Source organism: Zootoca vivipara, chromosome 6 (assembly GCF_965207765.1).
Source record: "Zootoca vivipara chromosome 6, rZooViv2.hap1.1, whole genome shotgun sequence".
Lineage (NCBI taxonomy): Eukaryota > Metazoa > Chordata > Lepidosauria > Squamata > Lacertidae > Zootoca > Zootoca vivipara.
The window spans coordinates 62,507,605-62,522,316 of record NC_142589.1 but is presented as its reverse complement, the minus strand read 5'-3'; the positions used below and the strand labels follow the sequence as shown (position 1 = coordinate 62,522,316).

At 45.9% G+C, this 14,712-nt stretch overlaps 1 protein-coding gene across 1 annotated transcript; it reads left to right on the top strand.

Annotated features, from left to right (window-relative positions):
- The first annotated feature begins 311 nt into the window (after positions 1–311).
- On the top strand, positions 312–14,711 carry LOC118087582 (digestive cysteine proteinase 2-like). The gene is made up of 11 exons (XM_035120358.3): positions 312–752; positions 2,322–2,393; positions 3,946–4,038; positions 6,330–6,502; positions 7,009–7,249; positions 8,076–8,277; positions 8,397–8,590; positions 9,653–9,744; positions 11,313–11,474; positions 12,649–12,838; positions 13,897–14,711. The coding sequence occupies exons 1-11, from the start codon at positions 713–715 to the stop codon at positions 14,082–14,084; spliced, it is 1,647 nt and encodes a 548-aa protein (XP_034976249.1). The 5' UTR covers positions 312–712; the 3' UTR covers positions 14,085–14,711.
- Position 14,712: the final 1 nt, after the last annotated feature.

Here is a 14,712-nt window from a genome sequence, read left to right as displayed (position 1 = left end):
ATCTGTGAGTGCACATCACAGCCCTCGAGCTACTCTGGAAAGCAGACGTCTTACCCAGGAGAGTAAATGAATAAGCAGGACTACGGCATACAATAATAATAAAAAATAGGCACATATATCTTGGGATCCAGTTCTGAGTAGCCCATGTACCGAAAAGCTTCTTTACTCTTGATGCCAAGTTAACATGGAGGCTCCATAACGTACATACCATACATTTGGGCCCGTTTTAACGTTGCAATCTTATGAACCAGAGTATTTCCAATTACGGCCTGTGACCAAAACTTAAGAGAGGAGGGTCCAAATGGAGTGATGCTTTCCATACCGAATTCATTTGCCTGGTATAGATTGCTGATGCCTGCCTACGCTGTGGGGAACGCATCTCCTCTTCCATGCTGTTGAAAGAAGTTCAAGGGCTTTGGACTCATATACTACCGCATGTCATCCTACCTCCGGCCTCCAGATAAATTGCTTTGGCCACCATCCACCATCACATCAAACAAGCCACAGCCTAGCAGCCTGATTTGCCATTTCCTTGTTGGGAGCTGTATAATTAGCCAATAGGAACTGGTGCTTTCTCCAGTGAATTCTGCAGGGTTTCTCACCTCACCCTTTGGGAAGGCCAGGCTTCAACTATTGGCTAATTGGCCGCTGCTTAATAAGGCAACTCCTTTTTAAAGTGGCTCTGAGAAGGAGCATGTGTGGTTGAGCAGCAATGGGGATGCTGATCTTCCTAGTATGGGCTGCTTTTCTTGGTAAGTTTGACTGTCTTGTTTTCTTTTTCTTTCAAATTACTGCCTAGGCAGCTACATTACTTTATTTTACCCTTCTGGGATATTGGGGCTAGAGGGCTCTGTATGAGAACCTAGCAGATATAAGATTAATAATAACACTGATGAATCTAGCTGGAGGAGATGGAAAGAATGCCAATTTCGGTGCTCTCTCTTTCTCTCATTTTTCAAATCTTATATTCAATATTCCACAATTCTGCCATGTTTGTTGGGCGTTTGCTTAGGAAGTTAAGGTTACTTTAATCTGTTTTAGTATTTTAACTTTTGTATGTTTTAAAATACTGTTGTAGGCAAAGGGTCTCTCCTGTGTTAATTATGCCCAGGTTGTTTCTTTAAAGTTAAGTGTTCTTTTACATTGAATTCTTTGCATAATGATGATTAATAGCAAAAATCTTGAAGAGGGTATGTATGAAGCAACTTCCCAAGGAGGAAAGGGTTTAATGTTTGGGGTGGAGAGAGGAGAGTTGGGGAAGGATGTATAAAATTATGCATGGTGTGGCAAAAGCAAACAGCAAGAGGTAGTGAAGTGTAGCGGTTAGAGTTTTGGACTAGGGCCTCTCAGAGCAAGATTCAGATCCCTGCTCAACCTACCTCACCGTGTTGCTGGGAGGATAAAATGGGAAGGGGCTGAACCACATATACCACTTTGAATTTGTTGGAGGAAAGGTGGGATATAGCTGTTAAAATAAACAAATAAATTGAGAGGTATCTCTCTGTCTCTCGTTATACTAAATCCCAGAGTCATCCAAGAAAGTTGAATGGAGGGAGAGTCTTTTGATTTTTGTCTTCTAAGTTTTTTATTAATACTTTTCCAATTTATACATCTCATTAGTTTTACAATCAATTTAACATTTCAAAATTTGACTTCCTTCCCCTCTTTCTGCGGTTCCTTAAATTGATTTTTTTATATCTTTGGCATATCCAAATTCATTGAATAGTGGGAGATTCAGGACAGCCGAAAAGAAACACAGATAATCATAACTAAACTATGGAATTAGCTATCATAAGGTGCGTTGATGGCCAACAAATGGGATGGCTTTAAAAGGTGATGAGAACAATGTATGGAGTCTAAGGCTATTAGCGGCTGCTAGCCAGGACAGCTGTGGACTACCTCCAATGTCGAGGTGAAATGACTCTGAATACCAGTTTTGGGGGAACATGAGTCTGAGACTGATCCTGCGCTCATTTGCTGCTTGTGGGCTTCCCAGAAGCATTTGGTTGGCTTAGGGGCCAAAGCGACATTTTGTGGGGGTTTTTTAGGAGGCCGGGAGCCCTCAATGTTCAGAGGGCAGCCCTCTGGCTCCTCGCAAGTCACATGCACAATGTCAGGATGTCAAGTTGGGGGGGGGGCCCTCAGCCCTCCTGAGAAACTGGTGCCTCTGCTGGTTGGCCACTGTGAAAACAGGATACTGCTCCTGGTTGGGGCTTTGGTCTGATCCAGCCAGCCTCTTCTTATATTCTTATGATGCACTGAACACAATTTCCTTTGTGGGCAAGTGGCAATCCTTTTGTCTTCTTTGTTTTGCATTTCAGTGGTTGACTGCACACCTCCACACAAACGTCTGCAGGTGCTTCCCAGGTTTGGGAGCGCCTATCATATAACAGGTAATGAATGTCTTCCCTGCCCTTGGATGCTTCAGGGGGAAATCATTTATAGAGACTAGGCAGAGATGAGAGACCTGTGTTGGGGGGCAGAGTATGTAACACACTTCAGGTGATAATGGAAAGGGATAAATTATTGGTCTTCTCTACACCTTTTCCGTCCCAATTTCTAAAGCAGAGATGGGAAGCCAATGGCATTCCAGGTATTGTTGGACTCTTAACTCCCATCACCCTTGACCCTTGGCCATGCTGGCTGGAGCTGAAGGGAACTGGAGCCCAGCAACACCTGGAGGGCCCCAGGTCCCCCATCCCTGTTTTAAAGAACTGCATCTTCCCATTTAAGAGGTATGCTCACTAGAAGCAGGGCAGAAGATGATCCGCTCCTTAATTTCTGTATTAAAAATGGTTTGTGGCAACAGGAAGCACAGAGCTGGTTTCTGATTAAAGCTTATGCTGACGGATCGCATTAATTAATTGAAGCTTGCAGCCCCAAATGTGGAGAGCGGTGTCCTCAAAATTGGACCATCTGGTAACATAGAGGCACACCTGGAGAATTTGCAGGCTTAGTGCAAACACAGAAACAAATCAATCTCAAAGCAAGTTGGAACAAAAAGGGCTCTCATGGGCATCTGTGAAATTACCTTTCAAAAAAAATAAGCAGCCATCTATCAGTCACTGCTTTTGTGTGTTAATTTATTACTTTAACTTTTTATCAGCCTTCTGTTCTTTGCCAACTGACAGGTGTCCACTGGAATAAAGTTTATCTCTTTGTACTGCACTCATTTTTCTCAGTCTTATGTAAATGCAGCACGCTTGGAGCTAGATTATTTGTGATAAGTGCAGTGCCCATATCTCAAAGATGCTTCATTATGGAGGTGGCTCTGTGTGCAGAGGGAGTTTCCTTCAGTTTTTCTTGCAGGGCTGGGGAACCTCTGGCCCTCCAGATGTTACTACACTACAACTCCCATCACCCCTGAGTATTGCTCATGCAATATCCAACCATATCTGGAGAGTCACTGGTTCCCTACCCTTGGTGTCAGGAGCCAGAGTCAAGGGCAGGTTAGCAATGAAACACGCAGTGTCTGTGAAGTTAACTCTTTATTCAAAGGGCAGGCCTAGTGATTACAGCAACTCTTCCCAGTAGGTCTTGCCCCCAATGAGGCAGTTGCAAGGACTAAAGGTCCCTGCCTTCCCACCGCTCCCTAAGGCTCCTCCCCAGGGTCCTTCCCCAGCAACTTGAGGCTCCTTCATCTTGTCTCTCTTTGCTCTGCTCTCTTCATTCCTTTCCATGTTCTGGGAGACCAGGGAGGAGGGGAGCTGGTCACAGTAGGAGGGGGAGATTCCCTGGCTTCCTCAGTAGCCTGCCCCCACTCCTCTCCAGCCTCCGATTCTGGACTGTTCTCTGCCACAGACTCTTCCTGCTCACTAAACACTGTTACCTCTTCAGCTTCAGACTCCGACTCCTCCCAGTCTGCTCCCTCTCCACCCTCTGACCATACATCATCATCCCTTCTTTACTCTGGCTAAGCAGCTGTTGCAATTTGGCTTCCTTTAGGGATCCTGAAACTGCCTTATGCTGAAATAGAAGAGCCCTTCGAAGCCTGGTTCAATGAGACGGAGGGGAAAAGTCGTATCCAGTATTATCACGGTAAGAGAAGTCTGGTATTGCTAAAGAAGGTGGTTGGAAGACATTTCTCCCATGAACATAACCGCCTGGTTTGGGATCAGTTTTAGATGCTTTACACCAGGTCATATTATTTCTCTGTTAAGCCTCATAGTGTTTACTCCAGGGATGGCAGATGAGCCCTCTAGATGTCGCTGGACCACAACTCTGATCATCCTTCCCATCCAAGCTGGGGCTGATGGGAGTTGGAGTCCAATAACATCTGGAGGACCCCAGGACCCCCCCACAATAGGCCTGCTCTCTGACTGGCAGCAGCTCTCCAGCATCTCAGGCAGAAATATTTCCCATTGCCTGGTTTAATACGAAAATGATGGCCTGTATCCAAAGAAGCACTTAAGTCTATGTACACATAATACCTTTAAATAATAGTCGAAGTACATTCCTTCTCTCAAAGATACCAATAGAGTCCAACGATAACTAGAGGGCTGCTGGTTCTCCACCCCTGAGTTATATAAGCACAAGATAGGAATAATAATAGCAGAAACCTGGAATGTGCTCCTTAAGCCACTCCAGAGACTGTCCCAAGATAGTGTTGTGAAGCCAAAGAGGTAGTGAGACCTGTTCTATGTCACTGGAGCTCAGGGTTCGATCCAGTTTTCAGGTGGGCCAAGAGCAACATGCTCTTTCATACATTTGTAGGAGAGGTAACTTGGGCTGGTGGGCATGTGGCTAACAGCACCACAGCCAGCGCAAAGCAGCTTGGGCCCCTCGTTTAAATTTCTCACAATGACCAGGAGCATTCTGGGAAGTTTAAAATGCTGGCTACAAGTTATCCAGCATATGGGGCACAGGGTAGGCAGCAGGGCAGTACAGTATCACCTCAGACTTAGATGTTTGTTTGTTTGTCATATTTATTTATATACAGTGGTACCTCTACTTACAAATTTAATGCGTTCTGAACGCACATTTGTAAGTCGAAAAAAATTGCAAGTCAAATCCCATAGGAATGCATTGGGAGAAAAAATTCGTAAGTAGAAGCAACCCTATCTAAAAATTCATAAGTAGAAAAAATCCTATCTAAACCACATCCAAGATGGCGGATGGAGCTCCATTCGTAAGTAGAAACATTCGTAAGTAGAATTATTCGTAAGTAGAGGTACCACTGTATAGCATTTATACCCTGCTTTTCCTCCCATAGGGACGCAGGTGGTGCTGTGGTCTAAACCACTGAGCCTAGGGCTTGCCGATCAGAAGGTTGGCGGTTCGAATCTCTGCAATGGGGCGAGCTCCCGTTGCTCAGTCCCAGCTCCTGCCAACCTAGCAGTTTGAAAGCATGTCAAAGTGCAAGTAGATAAATAGGTACCACTGCAGCGGGAAGGCAAACGGCGTTTCCATGCACTGCTCTGGTTTCGCCAGAAGTACCTTTGTCATGCTGGCCACATGAACCAGAAAAAACTGTCTGTGGACAAATGTCGGCTCTCTCGGCCAGTAAATCAAGATGAACGCCACAACCCCAGAGTCGTTCGCAACTGGACTTAACTGTCAGGGGTCCTTTACCTTTATCTTTTTCTCCCATAGGAGCCCAGGGCTGTTGTATTGTACAGTACATTTGCTCACATATAATAAATAAATAAATAAAAGACTTGGGACATTTGAGAGGAAAGGAAATGTAGGCCCAGCCCACACCCTGTGTGCAAATTTTCAACTTGTATGGGGTTTTATTTTGTGGAATGGATGTGAGAGGATTCCCTCCCTCCCTCACCCCATACAGCCTGGAATGGCATAATTCATTTTGCTACCTCGCTCTGCTGCATCTGTAGACCAGGATAGAGTTTTAAAGACTGTGGTTTTGTGTGCGCATCAAAAGGTTAATCCTGAACGGTTGCCATTGGTTCCATCTCTGGAATAAGAGTGGCCCACTGCATCCTTTTTATTTCTGGATCACGAATAAAGCTGCAGGCTTTCCCCCAGACCTGATTCCTGTCATCTCTGAAATAAATAATCCACCCGGCTGAGATTGAAGAGCAGACCTCAGATTTATGCAGCATTTGTTGTAAAGGAATATTGTTTCCCAATATGGTGGGCTGGAAATTCTAATGGGGTTGGGGAGCCTGTGGGCTTCAATTTGCTGTTGGACTTGAGTTCTCATTAGCCCCAGCCACAGTGGTCAATGGACAGAGACCGTGGAAGTTGTAGTCCGACAACATCTGGAGGGCCACAGGTTCTTTGATCTAATGAAATAAGAATCAGGTGTAGTTTCTGAGGCAGATATTGGTGTAATGGAGTAATGAATGCTTCTTTCCTTGCTCCTCCAGGCCAGGTAATCACTTACCAGTTTAGCTTTGTAAAACCTTTTGGGGCCAGCTTCAAGGTAACTCCAGAAACCACAGAAACAGAGGCCAACATTAAGGAGTGCTTCCAGATCAATGGAACATTGGAGAAACCCATTGGGCCTCAAAGTGTCTTTCCTAACCTATCTGAATTTCAGGTGAGTCCCTCAAGCTCCTGCTTCCAATCATTTCAGTTCAGACATCACACCAAACTGTGCATTATGCTAACCATAGTTATAAGCTCATGCCATGGTTTGAGTCTCCAGACACACAGCAAGTGAACCATGCTTTAGAGCTCCTGATCTGCTTTTCTGTCCCATGCACTCAGTTTTGTCTGTTCATCCCTGTCTCCACGGTGCAACAACTCTTGAAGCAGAGAATTGTGGTGAAAAATTAGGAAATGTGTGGGTGACCTTTGGCCTCCAAATGCTACTGAACTACAACTTCCATGGTCCCCGGTGACTGACCATGCTTGCTGGGGCCAGTGGGTTGTCCTGGGCTGACGCTGCTGGTTACAGTTCAGCAACATCTGGAGGGCCATGGGTTCTCCTTGCCTGTTTCAAAAGCTCTTGTTTGCTGCACAAGTTATTTTCTAACTTGCCCTTCCCAGCCTCTCACTGAGAATCTCAATCTCTTTCCTGCTCTCTTGCACTCCAAACTCCAGACTGTTCGGCAGGAAGACTACAACGGACAGCCCTGCGCAGTCCTGGAGAGCACGTCGTATTGGGGCAAGAAGAAGAACATCTACAGGTTGTGGGTTGCAATTGCTTCCCCTGAGCCTGTCCCAGTGCACTATGAGATGAAGGGCTTCAACACCCTCCTGGGCTCCCACTACGACAAGTATGAGATAGACTACACCAGCTTTTCCCGCAGATTCCCCTCTGGCGTCTTTGATCTCCCTGATGGTAAGTTCACTGCAGAGCTGTCCTCTTGCATAGGGAGCCTCCTGTTTCTCCTCCTCCTCACCTACAAGGGTGCATGTTGCAGCTGTGGTAATGTCTAGCACAGGGATAACCAATGTTGTGCCTTTCAAATACTGGGTACTCCAACTCCTATCATCCCTGACCATTGGCTGTGCTGGCTGGGCCTGATGAGAGTTGGAGTCCAATGACATCCTGAGAGCACCATTTTGTCTAGTGCCATATATATACAGTATTTATGGGGGGGGGGTATATATAGTTGTTGGCGTTTAGTCGAGTCGTATATATAGTTATAGTTATTTACTGCCCTTCACCAGCAGGTTCCAGGGTGGCGTAGAACAATTTAAAATTCCAATTAAATATGTCAAAACAAATTACAGTCACAGGGTGGGTCCTTTAAATGCACATCTCAGGTGATGTCTCAGCTTGCCAGCTAACCATGGAAAAGCTATGCCTGTTGAATCTCTGCCTGCTCTGGATTCTATTAAAGGTACCGAGATTCTGTCAGGAAAAACAACAATATTGGTTTCAGCCCCAAGTACCAAGTACGGTTGCCAACTTCAAGACAACAGTGATGTGGTAGTGGTAGTGATGTGGTAGCATTAAAGAAACATCACAGGGCAAACTAAATCGGAACAAATCTGCTGCTATTGTGCTGCTGTTGTGTAAAGAAAATCTTGCAGACTGCAGCCACAATAAAAGACCAGCCTGGACTGCAACCCAAAGCAAGCAAATAAGAACTGAAGGGGAATAATTTGTATCTTATTTTGACTTTTGGTCATGGCAGTCACTTCTGCTTTCTGCCTCATAGGTATAAAATGCACACATTGGCCAGATGTAGGACCGGAGCATAGGATCTTGGCCAATCCCATGCAAGAATTTGTTGGGGGAGCCGGGGAAGTAGGCCGGGACCACGAGCGTCTATTCCATCACTACAAGGGGAAATTCAGAAAGACCTACAAGAGTGAGGAGGAGATGGAGCACAGGAAGCACAACTTCATCCACAACATGAGGTACACAAAACGGGGGTGAAAAAATTGTACAGTTGGAAACTGATAATTTGCAGCTGGAAAATGGGAAAGGGGGAAATCAGATACACCAGGCATGTGTGCTTTTCGTTATTGTTTTCCAGATACGTCCACTCCAAGAACAGGGCCAACCTCTCCTACAAACTGGCTGTGAACCACTTGGCCGATCATACACCAGAGGAGATGGCGGTGATGAGGGGGAGGCTAAAGACCGGTGAACCCAACAAGGGGTGTCCCTTCCCTGCCAAAGGCTACAACAACCTCACCCTGCCAGAGAGTCTGGATTGGCGGCTTTATGGTGATCATAAAGCCCTCGTTTTGGAATTTAAATTTGGAAATAATGCTTATAGTAGCAGTTCAAAGAGTGGGGGGGGAGTCCAAACTGAAATAGGACATCTGCAAAATTTAGTTGCAAAGAATTATCCAAAGCAGCACTAAGTAAGTAAGTAACCTTCCCTGTGAAAACCCACTCTTTAAAGCTGAATCAGAGCAAATGTCCATTTGGGTTTTCCGTGGATTGACCTTTGCTCAGATTGAGCTTTAAAGGGTGAGTTTTCACAGGGAAAGCTGTGGAGGAAAATAAAGGGCACTCACACATGGAGCTTTAATAATAATAATAATTTATTTATACCCCGCCCATCTGGCTGGGTTTCCCCAGCCACTCTGGGCGGCTTCCAACAGAAAATGAAATAAAATAATCTATTAAACATTAAAAGCCTCCCTAGACAATCGTGGATGTGCCTGGAAAGAGTAGGGGAAAGGTTATTATGGATAAGCCCTGAGTGCAATTTTATCCTCTCTATTCGTCCCGTCTATTCCCACACTGTACCCCTAAATCTGTCCTTTGGGGGTTCCCCCCCAATCCTCTAGAGCAGATCTGGGGACGATGACGAAGCACTTATGAGTGCTGCATTGTATACAAGCCAAAATGTATACAAGATTAAATAGAACGCATTTGTGTATTTCAAAAGTATTTCACTAAAGTGAAAAGGGGAGAAGAAGATAGGACTCTGCAGTATACCAAGAGCTTTTGAATGTAAATTAAATAATAATTTAACTAACCTAAACAAACCTGACTTCAAAACAGCATAAAACTGAAATATATTTCAATTAACTCTACTTTTTTCTCTCCCCCTCCCCCCCTATATTCAATAATGGGAAGTAGCGAGTGAAGGGCAAGGTGGTGGGAAGTTTGGCATGGTGGAAATATGCCAATGGAGCCAATCCTGTGCTCTTGTGTGTGGATTTGCTTCATGCAACAGCGACTTGGGCTTAAAGTAAAGGCATTTAATATGACAGTGTGGTTGAGATCGGTTTCTCTGTGATTTTTGTCCCCATTTCTCTCTGCCTACCAATGAAGGTGCTGTGACCCCAGTCAAAGACCAGGCTGTGTGTGGTTCCTGTTGGAGTTTTGCTACAACAGGAACACTGGAAGGCGCCCTCTTTCTTAAGGTGAGAACCTGGGCGCTTGGCTGTGTCTTGAGGCTTCCTTGATTCCTCAGAGCCCTGCACTCTCCGTATAAGAAAGACGACCCGGCGTATAAGATGACCCCCGACTTTTGAGATGATTTTCCTGGGTTAAAAAGTAGTCTTATACGCAGGAATAAACGGTATTTGGTTAAGGGTTCTAGGAATTGTAGCCCTGTGAGGGATAAACTAAACACATTGATTGATTGATTGATTGATTGATTGATTGAATTTATATACTGCCCTAGATCCGGGGGTCTCAGGGCGGTTCAAAGAAGAAAATCAAGATATAAAACCACAAAATACATAATAAAAATAAAAACAACAACCCAATAGCCCGCCCTCCCAAACAGCACATTTTAAAAGGGCATAGGATGTAAATCAGATCAACCAAAGGCCTGGTTAAAAAGGAACATTTTTGCCCAGCACTTAAAGGCCTATAATGAAGGCACCAGGTGAACTTCCCTGGGGAGAGCATTCCACAGATGGAGAGCACTGCAGAGAAGGCCAGTTCTCGTGTTGCCACCCTCCGAATCTCCATGTGGTATCGATGTCACTGAAATTGTGAACCTGTTCTGTACCTCTTCATCCTGGGAAGTATAGTTTAAGGGTGCTGAGGGTTGTTAGGACATTCCTATTCCTTTCACAGAGCGGCAATTCCCAGAGCTTTCTGGGAAGAGCGGTTGATTTTTAAACTACTCTGGGAACTGTAGCTCCGTGAGGGCAATAGCTGCCTCCTAACAACTCCCAGCTCCCTTAACAAGCCAAAGTTCCCAGGATTCTTTGGGGGAAGCCGTGACTGCTGAAAGTTGTATGATCCTGCTTTACATGTATAGTGCAGAAGGAGACCTTAGATGTTTAGACCCCTGGCTTTTCATGCCGTCAGGCTGCAGAGCAGAGTGGGCGACCAGAAGAAGGTCCTCAGCTGAGAGACCCGCTGCCTTGGGCATTCCACAGCTGGCCACTGTAACTTTAAAAGCTGGCACCTACATGTGTTTGGTTTTTTTTTTCCGTCCACCCCATCCCTTTTTCTTTGCATGTCATCTCTTTTAGATTTCAATCCAGAGGGCATGATCTGGCATATTATTGACTTGTAAGCTGCTCTGGAAACCTTTCTAGCTAAAAGGTATAAAAAAAGAAAAATGCCTTAATGGAGGGCTCCTCCAAACTTCCACTGGTCCCATGCCTAGGTTCCAAGCAGTTTTCTGTTTGCCCCACCGGTTTCCCGGGGAATACTGTATATTCCTGCGTATAAGACTACTTTTTAACCTAGGAAAATCTTCTCAAAAGCCGAAGGTCATCTTATACGCCGGGTTGTATTTCTTATACGGCGAGTATATATCAAACTCTATAATTTAACTGGAAAAGTTGGTCTTATACGCCCTGTTGTCTTATACGCCGGAATATACGGTACCTGCTCTTTAGGGGCAAACATCAATCTGTGGGTAAACCCGGTGAGTGGTAAAGATCTCGTTTCCCCGGGGGAAAGCGGTGGGACAAGGGGAATTCTGGATGAGTCCTGACTAAATAAATATCCCATCTTTTCCATACAGACTGGAGTGCTCACTCCACTGTCACAGCAAGTCTTAATTGATTGTTCCTGGGGCTTTGGAAACCATGCCTGTGATGGGGGTGAGGAATGGCATGCCTACGAGTGGATTATGAAGCATGGCGGGATTGCCAGCACAGAGTCCTATGGGCCGTACCAGGGTCAGGTGAGTGCAGAATGTCCACCTGGAGCAACCAGAGGGTGGCATTCCTCTTGGGCAAACTTCCGGGGGCCACGTGCCTTACCTTTACATAGCCATGCAAAGGTCAGAGGTTTCTATGCATCCACACACCTCTGCATCCTCCATCTAGGCAAGCAGAAGGCATCAGTTTGATGACAAATTCCAGCAGGGCAAAAGCACCTGAGCTCGGAGCAAGTCCAGGGAGAGTCCCAGGGGCCAGATCAGAAGGGAACGAGGGCCATCTTTGCCCCACCTCCCAGGCCTGAGATTCCCTACCCTTACAACAGTGATGCCCAATGCTTCCTTCTTTAACACTATTGCACTTGAGATAATTTGAAGAGGGGACAGTGGGCTGCCTGTCGTCGTCATCATTGATCCCTTGAGGAAATACGAATGTCTGAATAAGACAAATGTGTGAATCATCCAGGTATACTCATCAGAGTGGCAGGGCTGGTTGCGGTTCTCAGCTGGGTGGGCACTCTGTCAAGGCTTAGGGTGCAAAATTGCCCTCAGGAGTTACTATGGTAGGAATCAGCATTCTTTAAGTTACTCAAAACAGCTCACCAAAGCTTTCTTGAAGGATACAAAGCAAGAATGCAGCTTCAGAGGGCAGGGCAATTTTTTCACCAGGACCACAGCAGGAGAAGGAAGGGTTAAATTCCCTGCTCTGCATTTGTTGCAATCCAGGCCAGTCACCTCCCCTACCAATGAGCTGCTACTAGCACGTTAAGAATACAAGAGGAGCCCTGTGGAATCAGACCAAAAGCAAACCTAGTCCAGCAGCCTCTTTCCTAGAGTTGCCAACCAGGCTCCACAGGGCAGGAGAACAATAGCTCCCCACAAAATGTGCATGATCATTGCAGATGTGCACCAAGTTTGGCTCTTGGATTCCGACACCCCATATACTTCCAAGCCTATTTTTGTGTTCATAATGGCTAGAACATGGGAGATAAGGTTCTCAGGAAGCTGGATGCTGCAACCTGTGGCTTTCCTTCCCTTTTGTGGTGGCATTCCGCACAAACAGCTCGACGTGTACCGGTACGTGTACAAATTGCAGCCCCAAAGCAGGGAGTGTGCCCAGAGTCGCAGTCTTGTATCTGAGGCTGGAATAGCTTTCTTGCAGTGAAACTGGGGTGTGTGTCTGCTTTCCCTTCACCAGAATGGCTACTGTCACTACAACGAATCCGAGCTGATTGCAACTCTCGCTGGCTATGTCAGTGTGGCCTCTGAAAACACCACTGCCCTGAAGGCTGCTCTTTACAAGCATGGCCCTGTGGCCGTGAACATTGACGCCTCCCACAAGTCCTTTGCCTTCTACTCCAGTGGCATCTACTATGAGCCAAACTGCGGTGAGTCTGATGTCATTCCTTAGTTCATAGCCTCTGTGGTGGGGTGGGAATTTTATGGATGTGTCAACTTTATAGGCAGGTGTCACAATGGAAGTCACCATTTAAGGCACGGATGGGGAGCCTGTGGCCCTCCAGGTGTCATTGGGCTCCAGCTCCAGCTCCCGCCAGCACGGCCAATGGTCTGGGATGAAGAGGGTTGTAGTCAAACAACTGCAGAGCTACAGGGTCATACCTGCTATGATGCTTCCCAGACCCTGAGACTTCAGGACCCAATTCTGAGAACAAGGGTGGCTCCTGGTGATGTCATGGGGATGGGACTTGGTGATGTCACAGGGCGGGCCCTGGTGATTCTTCCTCTGCATTCCTTCTTACCACTAAGCCCTGGAGATGGAGGTTAATTGGGACAGGGGAGGAGGGAGCTGTGAATGGCAGACTCCTAGAGAGTCCATGCAGTCATTTGCAGCTGACTTCTGCCAGGCTGAAGCTTACAAGCTGCACGCATCATCTTCTTAATATAAAATATTTTTTAAAGGCACTCTTGCCCACCTAAAGAGTCAAACCCTCTCCCCAGCACCTGGAGTGGTGCAGGCAAACATAGAGACTTCAGGTCAGCTCTGGAGGTCTGTCAGCATAAAATCAACAATAAAATGATCTCCTTAAAAACAAGTACAAAATGCATCACAAATCAATCATTAGATCAGCTTAGTGCACTGACATAGCTGGATCAGGGAAAGTCTGCACGAACAGATGAGTTTTAACCAGGTGCTTAAATGTCAATTCTGTAGGTAGTTGCTTGCCTGGTGTTCACTGGAAGTGCATTCCAGAGGGCAGATTTTACCACACGAAAGGCCCTGGAAGAGGGAGGGAAGGATCTGTCAATCTTGGTTCTCTCAGTTTTGCATTTTTTCCAATCTTAAATTTAGCTGACCACTTTTTGCAGCAATATGCAATATGTACTCTGATTTCTTCTCCACCCCTGGTCTTAGTATACACAAGGAAAGCTTGGGGAGCTGTGGCACTAGGTAGTGAATTGATTCCTGGTCCCTCTTTTCTTCTAGGAAATCAGAGCATGGAGTTAGACCATGCGGTCCTAGCTGTGGGATATGGGGACCTCCAAGGGGAGAGCTACTGGCTCATCAAGAACTCTTGGTCCACATATTGGGGCAATGACGGCTACATCCTCATGTCGATGAAGAACAACAACTGTGGGGTGGCAACAGCTCCCACCTACCCAGTCCTGGCCTAAGGGCGAAACACTGGGAAAAAGGATCACGCCAGTCAACGTACAATGACCCTTATCACTTCAGAGACCTCTTCTGAACCACATGTTGTTGAAACACCTAATCTAGAAATTGGGAACCTGGGTTTGGGTGGTTGTCATGCCACAACACATTCCTCTAAGTCTGATCAAAGTCCTGAACTGGAAGACATTTGTTCACTGACACAGTTCAGCATCCCTATGGCTGCGTACACACCATACATTTAAAACACATTTAAAGCACATTCCACTCCTACTAAATCCTCGGAACTGTGATTCCCCCCCCACAGAGCTATAGTTCCCTTCACTCTTAATGAACTACAACTCCAAGGGTTCTTGAGCAGGGAGGTGGAGAGAAATGTGCTTCAAATGTGTATGTAGCCATAATTTAAGACTTCAGTCTGGCTCCTGTGGTTTTTTTTAAAACATCTCTCCATATTTACTCTGATTAGTGTAACCCACACTGTTCAATACTACACCAAACCATTTTGCCTTAACAGTCTTTTGACATACTCCCTTTCCCCTCCAATCACTGAGCGGCAAGGATATGGGGAGGGGGTATATTTGACCATATATAACTCGGTATGTGAATAAACGATGTGCAGCAGACAAGCAT